This window comes from Lolium perenne, chromosome 7, assembly GCF_019359855.2.
Source record: "Lolium perenne isolate Kyuss_39 chromosome 7, Kyuss_2.0, whole genome shotgun sequence".
Taxonomy (NCBI): Eukaryota; Viridiplantae; Streptophyta; class Magnoliopsida; order Poales; family Poaceae; genus Lolium; species Lolium perenne.
The window spans coordinates 105,629,708-105,643,938 of NC_067250.2; the positions used below are offsets into that span (position 1 = coordinate 105,629,708).

The 14,231-nt window shown below is 48.5% G+C and overlaps 2 protein-coding genes and 1 long non-coding RNA gene across 3 annotated transcripts; all 3 read left to right on the forward strand.

The window, feature by feature from the left end:
- Positions 1-1,674: 1,674 nt before the first annotated feature.
- On the forward strand, positions 1,675-2,601 carry LOC127316413 (uncharacterized). Its single transcript, XM_051346800.2, has one exon. The coding sequence runs from the start codon at positions 1,890-1,892 to the stop codon at positions 2,310-2,312; it is 423 nt and encodes a 140-aa protein (XP_051202760.1). The 5' UTR covers positions 1,675-1,889; the 3' UTR covers positions 2,313-2,601.
- Positions 2,602-7,552: 4,951 nt separating this feature from the next.
- LOC127316411 (protein DETOXIFICATION 33) lies at positions 7,553-10,265 on the forward strand. Its single transcript, XM_051346799.2, has 4 exons — positions 7,553-8,649; positions 8,806-8,892; positions 9,264-9,765; positions 9,871-10,265. Exons 1-4 carry the CDS (start codon positions 7,802-7,804, stop codon positions 9,934-9,936), a joined length of 1,503 nt encoding a protein of 500 aa, XP_051202759.1. The 5' UTR covers positions 7,553-7,801; the 3' UTR covers positions 9,937-10,265.
- A 1,075-nt stretch (positions 10,266-11,340) lies between these two features.
- LOC127316412 (uncharacterized) lies at positions 11,341-12,635 on the forward strand. Its single transcript, XR_007860320.1, has 2 exons — positions 11,341-11,751; positions 12,413-12,635. It is a non-coding gene; the product is annotated as an uncharacterized lncRNA (long non-coding RNA).
- Positions 12,636-14,231: the final 1,596 nt, after the last annotated feature.

A 14,231-nucleotide genomic window follows, 5' to 3' on the forward strand; every position in this document is an offset into this window, starting at 1 on the left:
CCAATGGAAAGAGAAAGACTGAAGGCCATATAAATGATGTCAATAAAAAGAAGGCAAAGAAGTGATTGTCTTTACTTGTTTTCAGTTTTATTATCGAACATGGTGTACTTTTTATTTGTATTAATCCTGATTATAAGTGGATCTTAGAGTTTGATATACTGGCATGCCAATACGGCTATTTCTGTCGCAATGTCATAATACTTTGTAGTTGTGTTATGTTGTAAGCATATGCACAAAACCTTGCTGCATTTTAATGGAAATTCCGTAGCTCCTTCATAATAACCGCAATTTAGATTCACAAATCACTGCAAATCGTAAGATAACCATAGTGACACTTGCTGATAAACACTAAAATTTCAGCGCAATTAATTCATAACCACTGCATTTGATAAGCACTACAACTGATAACTCACATCTGATATTCTTCTTCCCCTATTCGAAAACTTTGAGTTAGCAATTTACTTACAATCTCGTTGAAGTACTGGAGTGACCCAGTCGGCGCCTACGCTGGGAGTGCCGCACAGGCAGCATACGCGCATCGCCTGCCGGCCGCCAACCTCCTCCGTTTGAAGTACGGCGACAACGTGTCGCCTAGCGCTGCCAGCGGAGGCCAAGGAGAACCCGAGCGCCGCCCCTCGCCTCTTTCCCTTCCGCGGCATGTCAAGGACTCGCCGCCGGTCTCCTCCTTCCCTTCCGCCGCCGGTCTCCTCCTTCCCTTCCGCCGCCGGTCGGGACCCGACCATCTCCTCCTTCCCTTCCGCCGGCCTCTTCTTCCCTTCCGCCGCCGGCCTCTTCTTCCCTTCCGCCGCCGGTCTCCTCTTCCTCTTGTCGGTGTCCTATTCTTTCCCTTCGTATGCTGGTGGCCGTCCCTCTCCTCCGTTCTTCTTTTTCCGATGGGGGATGGTTCGAGAGAAGGAGAGAGACAACAAAGAACCCGGTCGGTCGGCCCAATATCTTTGGTCCCACAAGTCCCATGTGGCATGGTGACCAAGCGATCCCGGCGCTGTTGCGAGCCACATGTGCTAGTCCTGTTTGGAAAACGGGATTTGGCTCTGGTGGCCAGGAATTGTGAGTTCAGGGTCCATAATTCAGGGATTGGGAGTTTAGGGTTGGACTCAGACTATTTCTACAAGTTCAGGGTTTAAAACAGACTTTACTCTTTAAATTATATGGATGGATTAGAGATGCTCTTGTATTGACCTATGAGGGTCACTTGCAGAATGCAGAGTGCAACCATGTGTTGTTGATGGTTCCCTTCATTTCGTCGCTTACCAACGTCAAAAGGAAGCACACGAGGTTAATTTTTCTCCACCTCATAGTCGGGAAAATAAAACCATGCAGCCGAAGAATAGATAGAGCCAAATATAATTTGCAGCTGGACGAAATTTCAGTTGTAACTCTGCCAAAAAAAACCCAGCTGCAACAACGCCGACGGATATACTTAAACCATTTTTTTTTTTTTTTTGCATAAGGCCCAACCAGAACCCCCGATCGATTGCGCACCACGCGAAGTGCGGTGACATGACGTGGCAGCCATATGCTCCTCCGACTATCTCCACCACAGAGAAGCTCAAATTCCACACGAATGCCTCAAAGTTCTACAGAATATGTCCACCTCTGAACTATATGGTGGTATTTTACAGGATGGACCCATCAGTATTTCATTATGCAAGGGAATGGCGAAATGGCTGTACACAATCTTGCATATATAGCCCCAAGTCGGTTTCTGCCCCGTCACGGCGCACCACACACACAATTAACCTTTGGCCCGAAGTTAGAGTGAGAAAGAGGCACACGACACTACACGGCACACGAAATTAACCGGAGCGCGACCCCTCCACGCCCGGCGCAACCTAAGCCACCCAGGCAACCACCGGCCGGCCACAACCATGGAGCAAGCCCTCCGTGGCCATAAGCCGGTCGAGGCGGCCGGGCGCAGGCCGTCCCCGCCGGCGCGGTTCACGGCGCTGGAGCTCGCGGCGGCCGAGCTGCTCGTCCACCTCAGCGAGAGCAGCTGCTCCACCGGCGCGGCCTTCACCCCGCATGGATCGGGGACGGCAGCGTCGGTGTGCTACTCCTCGTCCTCCTCCCCGCGGTCCGTCAACGCGCCGCCCGCCGCACCCGCGTTAGACGACCTCGTCGTTCACGCGATGAAAGAGGACCACGACGACGATGACGAGCAGGAGCTGGGCGGGAGGCCGCGGAGGAAGAGGAGGTGCCGATCGGTCGCGGATATCTACGACGCCACCCAGCCGTGTGGGGCGCGCCGGAGGAAGGCTAAGGTCGGCGCCGACGCCGGCGGCACGATGTAGAAGAGGAGGAAGTAGAAGGATCAAGGGGGCTTGATAGTTCGCACGGAGTAGCCTAAGACAAGGGAGCTTGCCTGTAATTAGGGTAGTTAGGAGCGAGTAGCTTAAGAGATTAGTAGATCAAAATAATGTTCCAGTCCGAATCTTCTCTTCACAAAGAGGAGTTACTGGGCTAGCCGCTTTGGAGCTTAATCAAATGTAAATTATTCCGCTACTCCGTACTATCTCCGATAATCACCATTAACAGTCTGTATATGCAAGACGGATCAGAGCATTTGATAACTACCATGAATGTCTTGCGCGTTTGGATCGGTTTGCAACATACTTCAATCTGAAGATCAACCTTCGTGATGTATACACAGATGGAAAACTTAAAACGGAGATCGGCTGCACGTATAACCCGATCTCCAAAACGTCACACTCATATTCAATAGATAATGTGTTTATTCAGTGGAGTAAGCAGGGAGAAAAAGAAAGAGAATTATGTGTTTTCACAGCGCTTTCCAGTAAACGCGGCGATTAGTTCAGTTATGGGCATGCTTGTAATGTGGAATTCGATGTTAATTAGGTATCCTTCGTTTGTATCTAGTAAAGTTTTTTTTTTTGAAAATGGAAGGCTCGATAAGCACATTTTTTAATTAACAAGGCTATCAACCAGCCAGAGTACCAAGCACATGGTGTGAAAATATGAAAAACTAGAAAAGAACAAACGGCAAGGCTCCAATCTACTTGTAACCTATAGGCCTGAGTTCTCAACTAAACACTAGCGGCTCGACCTAAAACTTCAAGCACCGAGACACCACTCCGAGAAGCAGCACCAAATCAGACTAGCACCTCCAAATAGCTTGAATCACAAACACCACTAGCAACCAGGGCATCTTCTAACTGCACCATTGTGAGAGCGAGATCCCAGGTTCCAAGGGGGGAGCATCATGACAACGCCTTCAGGAAGGGAAACGACGCTCGGGAGCGCTGTCGTTGTCGTCACAAAACAAGGCCGTGCGAGACTTTCGCGGATGCTCCAACACCCACTCCAAGCTCCACCAATGGCATTTCCCTAGAATCCAAGATGGCCATCGGTTAGTGAAAAACACCGGTGCCTCCCCGTGGCAAGGCACCACCTCCGACAACCTCCCTAGGCTCAAGAGCGACCGCACAAACCGGGAAGGACAACATAGAAGAAGCCGAGCCAGCTTGACGTAAGGCATCACCAACCCGGAGTCTAAGGAGGAACACAGAAATGACGCAAATCAGTAGGAAGCAGAAAATGCGCACATGTAGCTGGCAATGAGCAGCACGATGAGCATCGTGGCCAAGTCTCCAAGGAGAGAAACGGTGTCCATGGACGTCGTCATGGCCAGCAGTGGCCGAAGCCTTGCGGTGCTTCTGCAAATTCCACATCCTACATACCGACATTCATGCCAGCCAAAGCAGCGAAGAGAGAGCCAAACCGATCCCGCCATCAGCCACTCCACAGAGCACTGACGGCCGGTTGTCCCGGAGAACTCGGGATCTCGACAGCATCCCCAAAGGTCGCCAGAGCTATCCGGAGGGAAGCCCAGCTAACCTCCAAGCCACGGATTCCTGGCAAATCCCAGCTCCGAGCACTCAATCCAGAGGGGATTCACACCTCTAGCTCCCCCTCACCGCAACAACGGCCACCAGGAAATCCCTACTTGCCACTGGCAAATGCAGATCCCGCCCCCATCCCCCACGGTGGCTAAAACCCTAGCGCGCCACCCAAGCTATCCCGCACAAACCAGCCCTGATGGTGGCGAACGGCATGACGCAGGGGTGGTCGGGATTCGACGCAGGAAGAGGAGGCGAGGAGGAGCTCGATGATGGCGGGGCGCGCGTGAGGCAGCAGCCGTGTAGAGCGAGGAGAACCACAACGGGAGGGCCCCGCCACCACCGTGGGCCGCGCAAGCTTCTCCCCGGTGGCGTCCTCCGGCAACGGCGAGGGGTGGAGGGAGGGGAGTGGCGGCGGCGACTAGCATTCCGGTTGCCTCCCGAGTCTCCCTCGCGAGAGCGACGCGAGGGCGGAAACATTTTTTCCCAGGCTCAACACTTTGTCGTCAGTTTCTATCTAGTAAAGTTGTGATTGATCGAGCTTGGGTGTATACACCCCCTAATAACTCGAGGATATGTCATTTTATTTTGCTTCACTGCACCCCTTCCCCAAACTCAAACACATCAACGTTTAGATTTTTTGTAGCTTTGTTTTGTTTCGAGAGTACGTCAAATCATACCATAATTTTATAGAAAGCTGAGATTTGAGTACAAAAACTACCACTTGTTGCGAGCAACGAGATAGCTGTGTCATCCTAGCCCAGGGCTCAATAGGATTGATAGGATACTCATATCAATAAGTTGCAACTTATTTTTTGGAAGCTCATCTCCATAGAACTTCGAGGTTAAGCGCGCTTGACCTGGAGCGAGTTGAGGATGGGTGACCGACTGAGAAGTCCTTCTGATGACTGGAAGTACACAATTAAATTGTAGCTAGTTTCAAAATAAGAGTATCGCTCCATGAGGAGCTACTAGTTAATGTATTTATGTCCCGTGTTGCTATTTATCTAAAATTACTTAAAAACTGTCTTTGATCCCAGGTGAGGTTTGGTTTGAAAGAGTGTGTTTTTAAGTTGTGAAACAAATAACAGAAAGAGAAAAGTGTGAATTGCAGTAAGCGAGGTTTGTATTTTCAATATGACGTAAATGTTCTCAGGGGTTGATGGTTCCACCACTAGCAATTCCCCAATGGCCATAATACACAATAAGATGTCTGTTAGAGAGGTTGGGCCATATGCCTACTTGTAGATCATACCTACAGATATATCCAGTGCACAATGATGATCATTTCATGGTAAGCTTTCCTGAAAATACTGGACGCATGAACATCTCCTTTGCTTAAATCCTTTCAAATATGTTTGGAATCCATTTGTAAAATGCATTCAAAATAATTGTTTGCAAAAAATAGTGGGATCATACCTACTTATATCCCTATAGGTTTATAATTACTTAGACTGGACAACTTATGTATTAAAATAAATATTGGATCTTTAAGTTTGGGAAAAAATCAAATCAACTTGAAATGAGAGGTTGCCAAGATAAAGTTTGACAGTTAGCTTGCGGCATTTTTGGTGACATGGTCACATGGGCGCAACGATTTGTGTGGGTTCAAAACCTTGTTCAGCAATGCACTCAGGAAGACATGTTTAACACATCAATGAAGGCAAACATGCATAAAATTCCTCTTACGCGTGTCTGGTGATTGCAAGGAGGAAGAAGGATCAATTAAATTGGAACGGAGGGAGTATATGGTTATCTTTTCTACACAGGTGAGTTTTCATGTGCAATATATTTACATGCGCGATGAGTAAAGAAATTGAAAGGACTGTGACTATGCACGAGTATTCAACTAGTCAAGCTAACTAGAATTTGCTCACGCAGGCCAGTTTTTTTTCTTCAACCTCGCATTGTATTGTTTTATTTTTCTTGTGTGGTACTAGAATGCAGGCTACTGAATATGTTTGGCTCTTCAAAAATTATTATATTGTATGGGCTTCTTACAATTGGTTGATCGACTTATAATAACATTTCTTAGATGAGCAAATCTTGAACTTGAGATTGATGGTGTACTTCCTAATTTTTCTATGAAACATTAAGAAACTGATTTACGATACGAAAACCGCAAAAGGCAACCGAGCTAGCCCTTTATTATTTAAAAACTAAAATTTATATTTTGAAGTTAAAAAAGATCTAAAAAATCCTAGGTGTAGCCAATGATGTATGCTACAACCGTGCAAAATTTCAAAGTGAAATTCTTTGTATTCTAGGTTACACAAAAATGACAAAATCTGACAAATTTTATAATTTTGAAATGTGCATTATTCACTATTCTCATATCCACACATTTTTCATTTTTATGTAGCCTAAAATATATTTAAAAATCATATTTTAATTTTGCATGTTTTTTGATTTTATTATTGTCTACATCTAGGATTCTATTTTATATTTTTTAAATTAAAAATTATAATTCTCGAATTTTTAAAAATAATAAAAGCTACATGTAGCTCGGACTTTATTTGCCCACTCTGTGTTATGATGGGCCCATCTACTATAAGTAAGCTCACGGGCATTTTTTTCTAACCGATATAAATCAAATCTTAAGGCTGTCTTTTTTTTTTGAAACAGAAGGTAGTATTTCATTAAAGTGACACGTGACGGGTACAGATTGCAAACAGGTCCTTTACAACACTTGCCCTAAAGAACCTAGTATTTGAGGACAGGGCCTGCAAATTTACAAAGCACACCCTAGAACAACAGATGAAAAAGCAATCAGGTCCTGGAGCTTCACCGCCACCGCTCGCCGGCTTCCTCGAAGCGTCGCCGCCAAGGAACGGAGAGAAGATGCTCGAACTCTTCCTTCCGGCGAGAACCCACCCCCGCCGGCTATCTCCAAGCTGCCGGGAACCAATCACTTGGCTGCGAGGTGATGTCGAGCTCCAACAGGGACAGGGAGAAGCCTCTGTCACGGAGGTTGAGTAGCAGCCGCCTTGCCGACTGTAGATCGCAGCGGCCATGGTGCCAGCTGCGTAGTTGCGCTTGTAGAAGAACCACCAGAGATACTTGTGGCACCGTCTCTAGTGTAGAGAAGCAGCACCCCCGTCGTTGTCCTCGCTCTCGCCTCCACGGCCGATCGAGAGGAACAGCTTCAGCGCACTGCAACTGCACCAGAAGCGGCATAGATAAGACCACGAGGAAGCAGTCGAAGTAGTAAAGACGCAGTTGTGCTCCTCCTCGCCTCCACGGCCGGCCAGGAGCTCCTCCACGCCGTTGCTCTCCAGCGGGTGCGCTTTTCCCCCCTCGCCTCCAAGGCCGGCCAGGGAAAGTCGTTGCCCGCCACGGTCGCACTGCAGCAGGTGGATCACCGCCACTCCTTTATTACTCAGAGCATCAGTCTCCTTCTCCACTCTCCCCTCTGACCACCGGAGAAGAAGAGCAAGAAGCAGAGACCCTAGTTCGACAGAGATCCAGGCGGCCAGATCTCGTCCTCCGCTCCAACTACCGGGCACCAGGCCCCCTACTGGCAAACTGCCACTACACCTACCTAACCTATCTACTCCGGCGCCTCCCCTCCGCCCATCTCGACCAGTGACGCCGGTGAGATCGGCATCAGGTCGGCCCGGCAGTACTCTCGGTGGAGCTCTCAGCTAAAGGTGGGAATGAGAGCGTCCCAATCTTAAGGCTGTCACTCTGCTCCCGCAAGCTCCACAAGTGGCACTGTACTTCCAGCATTATATACTGATGAAATACTCAATATCCCATTTTCCAGTCCGCTCAGCACATGTGCATCGGTTGATCGGTCTTTGTAGCGCCAGCGCGCGTTTCCATCCGGCCAGCTTAGCTAGCATCCGTGCAATCGGTTGATCGATCTAGTTGATCTTGTGACTAGAAGAGCTAGAGGGGTTGGAGATATTCATCGTTCGGCGATGGCCGTGTTTGGTGGTGGGGCCGATGATGAGGCGCTCAGGGTGGCGATGTTGGCGTCGGCCGGCGGTGGCGAGGAGGACGACCTGGAGGAGATCCGTAGCGTGCCGACGTTCCTGCGGCGCGCGGCGGAGGAGAACCGGAGGCTGTGGCTCCTAGCGGGGCCTGCCATCTTCACGTCGCTGGCGCAGTACTCGCTGGGCGGCGTGACGCAGGTCCTCGCCGGCCACCTCACCACGCTGGAGCTGGACGCCGTGTCCACCGAGAACTCCGTGATCGCCGGCCTGGCCTTCGGGATCATGTACGGCATGGGGAGCGCGCTGGAGACACTGTGCGGGCAGGCCTACGGCGCCAAGAAGCCCGGCCTGCTGGGCGTGTACCTGCAGCGGTCGTGGATCCTTCTGACCGCCATGTCCGTCCTCATGTTGCCGCTGTACCTCTTCGCCACGCCGATCCTGCGCTTCTTCCACCAGGACGAGGAGATCGCCGTCCTAGCGGGGCGGTTCTCGCTGTACATGATCCCGCAGCTGTTCGCGTACGCGCTCAACTTCCCCATCCAGAAGTTCCTGCAGGCGCAGAGCAAGGTGATGGCCATGGCGGCGGTGTCGGCCGCGGCGCTGGCGTTCCACGTGGCGCTCAGCTGGTTCCTGGTAGTGCCGATGCAGATGGGGCTCGTCGGCCTCGCGGTGGCCCTCAACGCGTCGTGGTGGCTCGTCGTGGTGGGGCAGCTCGCCTACATCGTGATGGGCTACTGTCCCGGTGCCTGGAACGGCTTCGAGCTGGACTCCCTCGCCTGGACCGAGCTCGTCAGCTTCGCCCGCCTCTCGCTCGGCTCAGCCATCATGCTCTGGTACGTACAGGCACAGCCCGGCTGGTGGTGCCTACCTATACCTATGATCCAACTGCCGCCATGATCGATCTACAGTAACGAGTCAATCATATCATATGTGTGCCTGACGTTTGGCATGTTGCCATGGCCCATGGATGTTGATGGTGCGAATTGAAGCCTGGAGTACTGGTTCTACATGTTCATCATAGTTATCGTGGGCAACCTACCGAATGCCCAGGTCGCCGTCGCCGCGGTCTCCATCTGGTGAGCCAGTCAGCTGTTCATAAACTGGCACCTGCTACTAGCAAGAGCTTGACTTAGTGGGAAGTAACATAGAGTAGTACATGTTACTACCCTATGTTACTACCTTCATAGTGGATAGTTACATATATGTGGTGTCATGCATGTTATATTTATTAGATTGTAGACTCATTTTGTCTTGAGAAGTGTGATGTTATGGTAACATAGCTAGTTACCACCTCACTCTCTTTCTTCATTCATTGGCATGCCATGTCACCAAAATGCTTTGGGGTGTGTGATGTTACTACCTATGTTACTCCCACTATGAGCAGTCTTAAGTAAAAAAACTGGGGAGCAGTAAAAACATTGTGCGTCACTTATGGGTTTGTATGCAGCACAAACCTTTTCGGGTGGCAGATCATGGTGTTCTTGGGATTCAACGCGGCAATCAGCGTGCGGGTGTCGAACGAGCTGGGCGCGGGGCGGCCGCGCGCGGCCAGGTTCGCGATCGCGGTGGTGCTCATGTCCTCCGTCGCCATCGGGGTGGCCTTCTTCGTCGCCGTCCTGCTCCTCCGCGACGTCTACGGGTCGCCCTTCACCGAGAGCCCCGAGGTGGTGGACGCCGTGGCCAGCCTGGGTGTGGTGTTCGCCTTCTCGCTCCTCCTCAACAGCGTCCAGCCCGTGCTGTCCGGCGTGGCCGTCGGCGCCGGGTGGCAGTGGCTGGTGGCCTACGTCAACCTCGGGTGCTACTACGGGGTGGGCGTCCCGGTGGGGTACGCCATGGCCTTCCCGCTGCAGCTCGGCGTCCAGGGAATGTGGAGCGGCATGCTCACCGGCGTAGGCCTTCAGACCGTGATCCTGGTGGCGATCACCATGCGCACCAACTGGAACAAGGAGGTGAGTTTTCGCGCGCAATTTTTGCCAGCTTGATTTCGTTTCCTTCAGTCAATCCCTGACGACGAAACCACGAGAGTCCTTTCCTGATTTCTGCTGGCTGGGCAGGCAAGCGAGGCGACCTCCAGGATACGGCGGTGGGGTGGATCGCCCAACTTCTCGGACGGCATCTAGTACGTCTAGGATCTACCACTGCTAGATGCCTCTTGGTTGCAGGACCAGATTTCTCAGGCCAGCAGTTTTTGAGTTTTTCTTCTCGAGGGCACGCGTGACGGAGAAGCAGAGGAGGCTGCGTCAGGGCCCGGTTGACACGCTAAGTCGAAGCAAGCGCGCGTGTTCGGCGTGATTGAGATTGGTGCATGGTTTGAATTTAAAAAAAAATCCACAGTATTTTCTTTGGAAGCTCGGTGTGGTTTGCTGTTAGCTAAGTTTGTTCTGGCATGCACGATGCCCGTGTTGTATGTATAAGCCGAAAATCACATCAACCCAAATTTGTTTAATTTATCTTGGAAAAAACAAATAATTCTGAAAAAGAGGCATGAACGAATGTTAGATTTTCTATAAAATCTAGTGCAAAGAATTCCATTGAAATAATTTATACTACAAAATTAGTCCGACAAATCAAATAAATAGCCATTCGTAGAAAAAAGATTTATAGAATCTACTCCTACAAATCTCCAATAAAAAATCCATTAAATCAAAGAGGTCCAAACGGTAAGTATGGTCCCAAACAAATCATGTTGTAGCATTATGTAGTACCCCGGAGAATAGGACTCGGTAAGGGTAGAAGTAGAATATGTGCATTTGCATATCATGCATCTCAAGATGGGGGGAATTTTAATACTTTCAGAATTAAGTTACAATTGAGAGTTTGAATTCTAGTGATGAAACTGAGTTTGGTCATCAGAAGGAATTGAAATAAGATTCAATATGGCTTTTGTACATTTCAAATTTTTGATAAATTCAAAACTTAGATTTAAAACCATTACCTAAGTCTTTGGTTGCACTCATACAGATATAAATACAAATAAATGATCACATATATCACATGCCAATTGAATTCAGCATAGAAGTTTGAATTATTCAAACTTAATTTAAAAAAAGAGAGAAGAGAAGCCCCAACGAGCTCCCAGTTTCATTGAAGAAAGTACAAAACTAAAACGAACCACCTTTGCAAACAAGCAGACCAACCTGTGCTACTTCCATATACTAACTTTGAGACCATATACTAAAAATCTGAAAAACATATCAGGTAACTAGACAAACTTATACTAGACATGTACAGGCAGAAAGATCATAAAAACCACTATCCAGACATAGAATGATAATAGATACACATACTATGTTGTATATTCAAAGAGCTCTTTTATGGTGATTGGCATGGAACTTTGGTTCCGTCTAATTGAATTTTGGTTCCATCTAATATAATTTTTCGTGACCGTTGATTAAATCTATGATAAATTTCCTGTAAGTTCTATAATGATATAACACCGTAAAAAAGCTCCAGAACGGACGTTTTAATCAGTGTTCCAAATAAAAGAGAATCAGAATCAGATCAAATTGTGAGATACATCTCGATAAAGAAAGCGGAAAGAACTCTCCCACGAGCGCCCGCCGACGCCACGTAGCCGCCGGCCCACCGACGCCGCCGCCCCACAGCCGACGCCGCCGCCATACAGCCGCCGCCCCACCGCCCCGCAGCTGCCGCCCCACCGCCCCGCAGCTGCCGCCCCGCCGACGCCGCCGCCCCTCCCCCCGTCGCGAGTCGCCGCCCGTCGGCTCGTCGGCCCGTCGCGGGGTCTCAGCACGAGGGCGGGCGCCTCGGAGCTGCAGCCGACGCCTGATTCCTGACCAAGGACTTCTCCTCGGCCATGTCTGTTGCGCCATCGCTCTCTTCACCGGCTGGATCGGAGTCGCAGCCACCACAGATGGATCGGAGTCCGCAGCCGCCGCTCTCGTCTCCCGCGGGATCGGACGCAATTCGTCAAGGTCAGTCAATTGCTTGAAGAAATGGGAGGCTGCAGGGTACGCGTCGTTGCCCTCCCTTTGGTGCTTGTCTGCTAGATAGGTCATTGCATGATTCATTGCTTTTAGTTGAGCAGATGCAGCCATATAAGGAGTATCTCCTTTGTAGTTTAAAGAAAAGAGAAAAGGAAAGAGGAATCTGATTCAACTGTTAGACTGCTAGTAACGTTGGGCTATGGTGGGTAGGTTGCAGATGTAAATGCAGATGGCTAGTAATTTCAGATTTTTGTTGGGGTCCTCATCTCTTAGTGAACTATCCTTGTACTGTACAATATAATGTTCTGAAACATTTTCTGGCCGTACCATGTTGCTTCCTGGCAGACATCTAGTTATTGGATTGCTTTTAGTGCCCAGGTTTCTATAGAGCGATTAGTATCTAGAAGTGGTATTTAGCTTTTTGCTGAATAGTGAATAGGGTAGACTTGTGCAACATGTGAGCCTTTGGATAATTATTTCAATCCTTTCTACCTCAACTTACTTTGGCTGTACCTAGTGATCTTGACCTTTTGTTGTTGCATACAGTGAGACATCTGAATATGAAATTTGCTTGGTCTTGTTGAACCTTGTAGCTAGACTCTGATATATTCAGTGTCTATTTCATTTGATGATTACCTGGTTCTTGTAGCTTCCAAGTGATCAGAAGCTACCATCTCTTTATCCGCTCGACAGTATAGTCAAGAATATTGGAAAATATTATCACCGCTTGTATTAAACAGTTATTGCTTGACAATATAGTCTCTCCATACTCTTTCTTACTCCTGGATAAGTTTCTCTTTATGAATGTACAAGTGAGTTCTTGTGATAAACCATATTCATGACGAAGATAATGAACTAGTTTATTTTTATGATTCCAGCCTGCCTTTGGCATCTTAATGATCTCAGTTCTGTTTTGGATGATCTAATGATCTTAGGAGGAGCACAGGGGCCGGCAATGTGCTAGCAGGAGCACAGGTTGGCGATGCGCTGGGCTAGCAGGAGCAGAGCAGCTAGCGACACGCTGAATGATAATGTAGTAGTGCTGCTAGAATGGCCAAATGTAGCATGTTTTTTTTGACGTGAACTGTAGCGTGTTGATGATGTAGAAGTGATGTTTTATGTGTGTGGTTATGAAATGCTCACTAGATTACTTTGTTCACTAGAGGTTTTTGTTCTTAACTGTTGCAGCTGCTTTTAGTGTCAGATATACAAAAACGGATGTTAAATGTTGCCTCAGTTCTCTGCAGAATAGTAGCTCTAATAGATATCACTATATGGATGGAATACACAAATACATTAGAAAGTTCAAATCAGCACTTTTTTGCATATAGAATTGGACTTCATTAGAGCTCAACTCAAACGACCATATATATGTATTGAAGTGTTTCAGCTACATGCATCTCATCATCATCATCATTAGTGAACCACAATCCCAATAGCTGAGGAAAAGGACCTTATCGTAGATCTGAAGTTGCACCACTGGCACCCGCTCCTTACCGAACGATGTCATCGGCGATGACCCGAAGCCGCACGACGCCATAGTCGACGACCAAGAGGAGGAGGAGAATCCCCATGGGACAGAAGGAGACGCCATCACTGATGACCCGAGGATGAAGGTGCTACGTGGACCGAGGGGCGGGGGGGGGGGGGGGGGCTGGGCACCGATACCTCTCCGCAATCACATCCGCGCCGGCGCCCCCCACACGGGGGGGGGGGGGGGGGCTGGGCACCGATACCTCTCCGCAATCACATCCGCGCCGGCGCCCCCCACACGGGCCAAAAACCAATTCACCCGATGACGCCGTATTGGGAAACAAGTGGAGATGCTCTTATATATCACTCATTCACCTTCCTACACATCATGTGTGCTAAGAAAGGTCTACAGCCAAAAATAGCCAAGTAGCACGCCGGTGTATGTATTTTGCATGCAGCGCAAGCTGCAAGTGCAATGAGCAAAGCATATAAGTGTCATGTTTGTTCAGTTTTCAGTTCTACAGTGTAGGTGGTTTAATAAAAAAACTGTAATTTCTGTTCTTTGAACGTCAAGAAACACCATCTTAGTTGGTCAGAGGTCATCATCGTGCGCCCACATCTTTAGATCAAAGGTTCGAACCCCACTCTTGCGAATTTATTTTAGTTTTTCCAGCGCCAATATAGCTGAACCGGTGACTTTAAGATTCGTGCTGTCTCATCGGATGCTTCGGCCGCTTAAAAGGACACTCGTTTTTTATAATATTCGTAGAATATATTAGAGGTTCTGGTCCCACAGATTTTGGTTCCGGTCCCATATTTTTGGTTCCGTTCGTCTGGTTCCGTCTATTTACCACCATTAGATCAGGGTGGATGGATGGTTATTAAAAATGCCAATCACTGTAAAACTTGTAATATTCAAAATATTATAACAAATAAAATACAATTCAGAAAAATATGAGACAAAGTTGACAATGGTCACAATTCTACTCTCATTC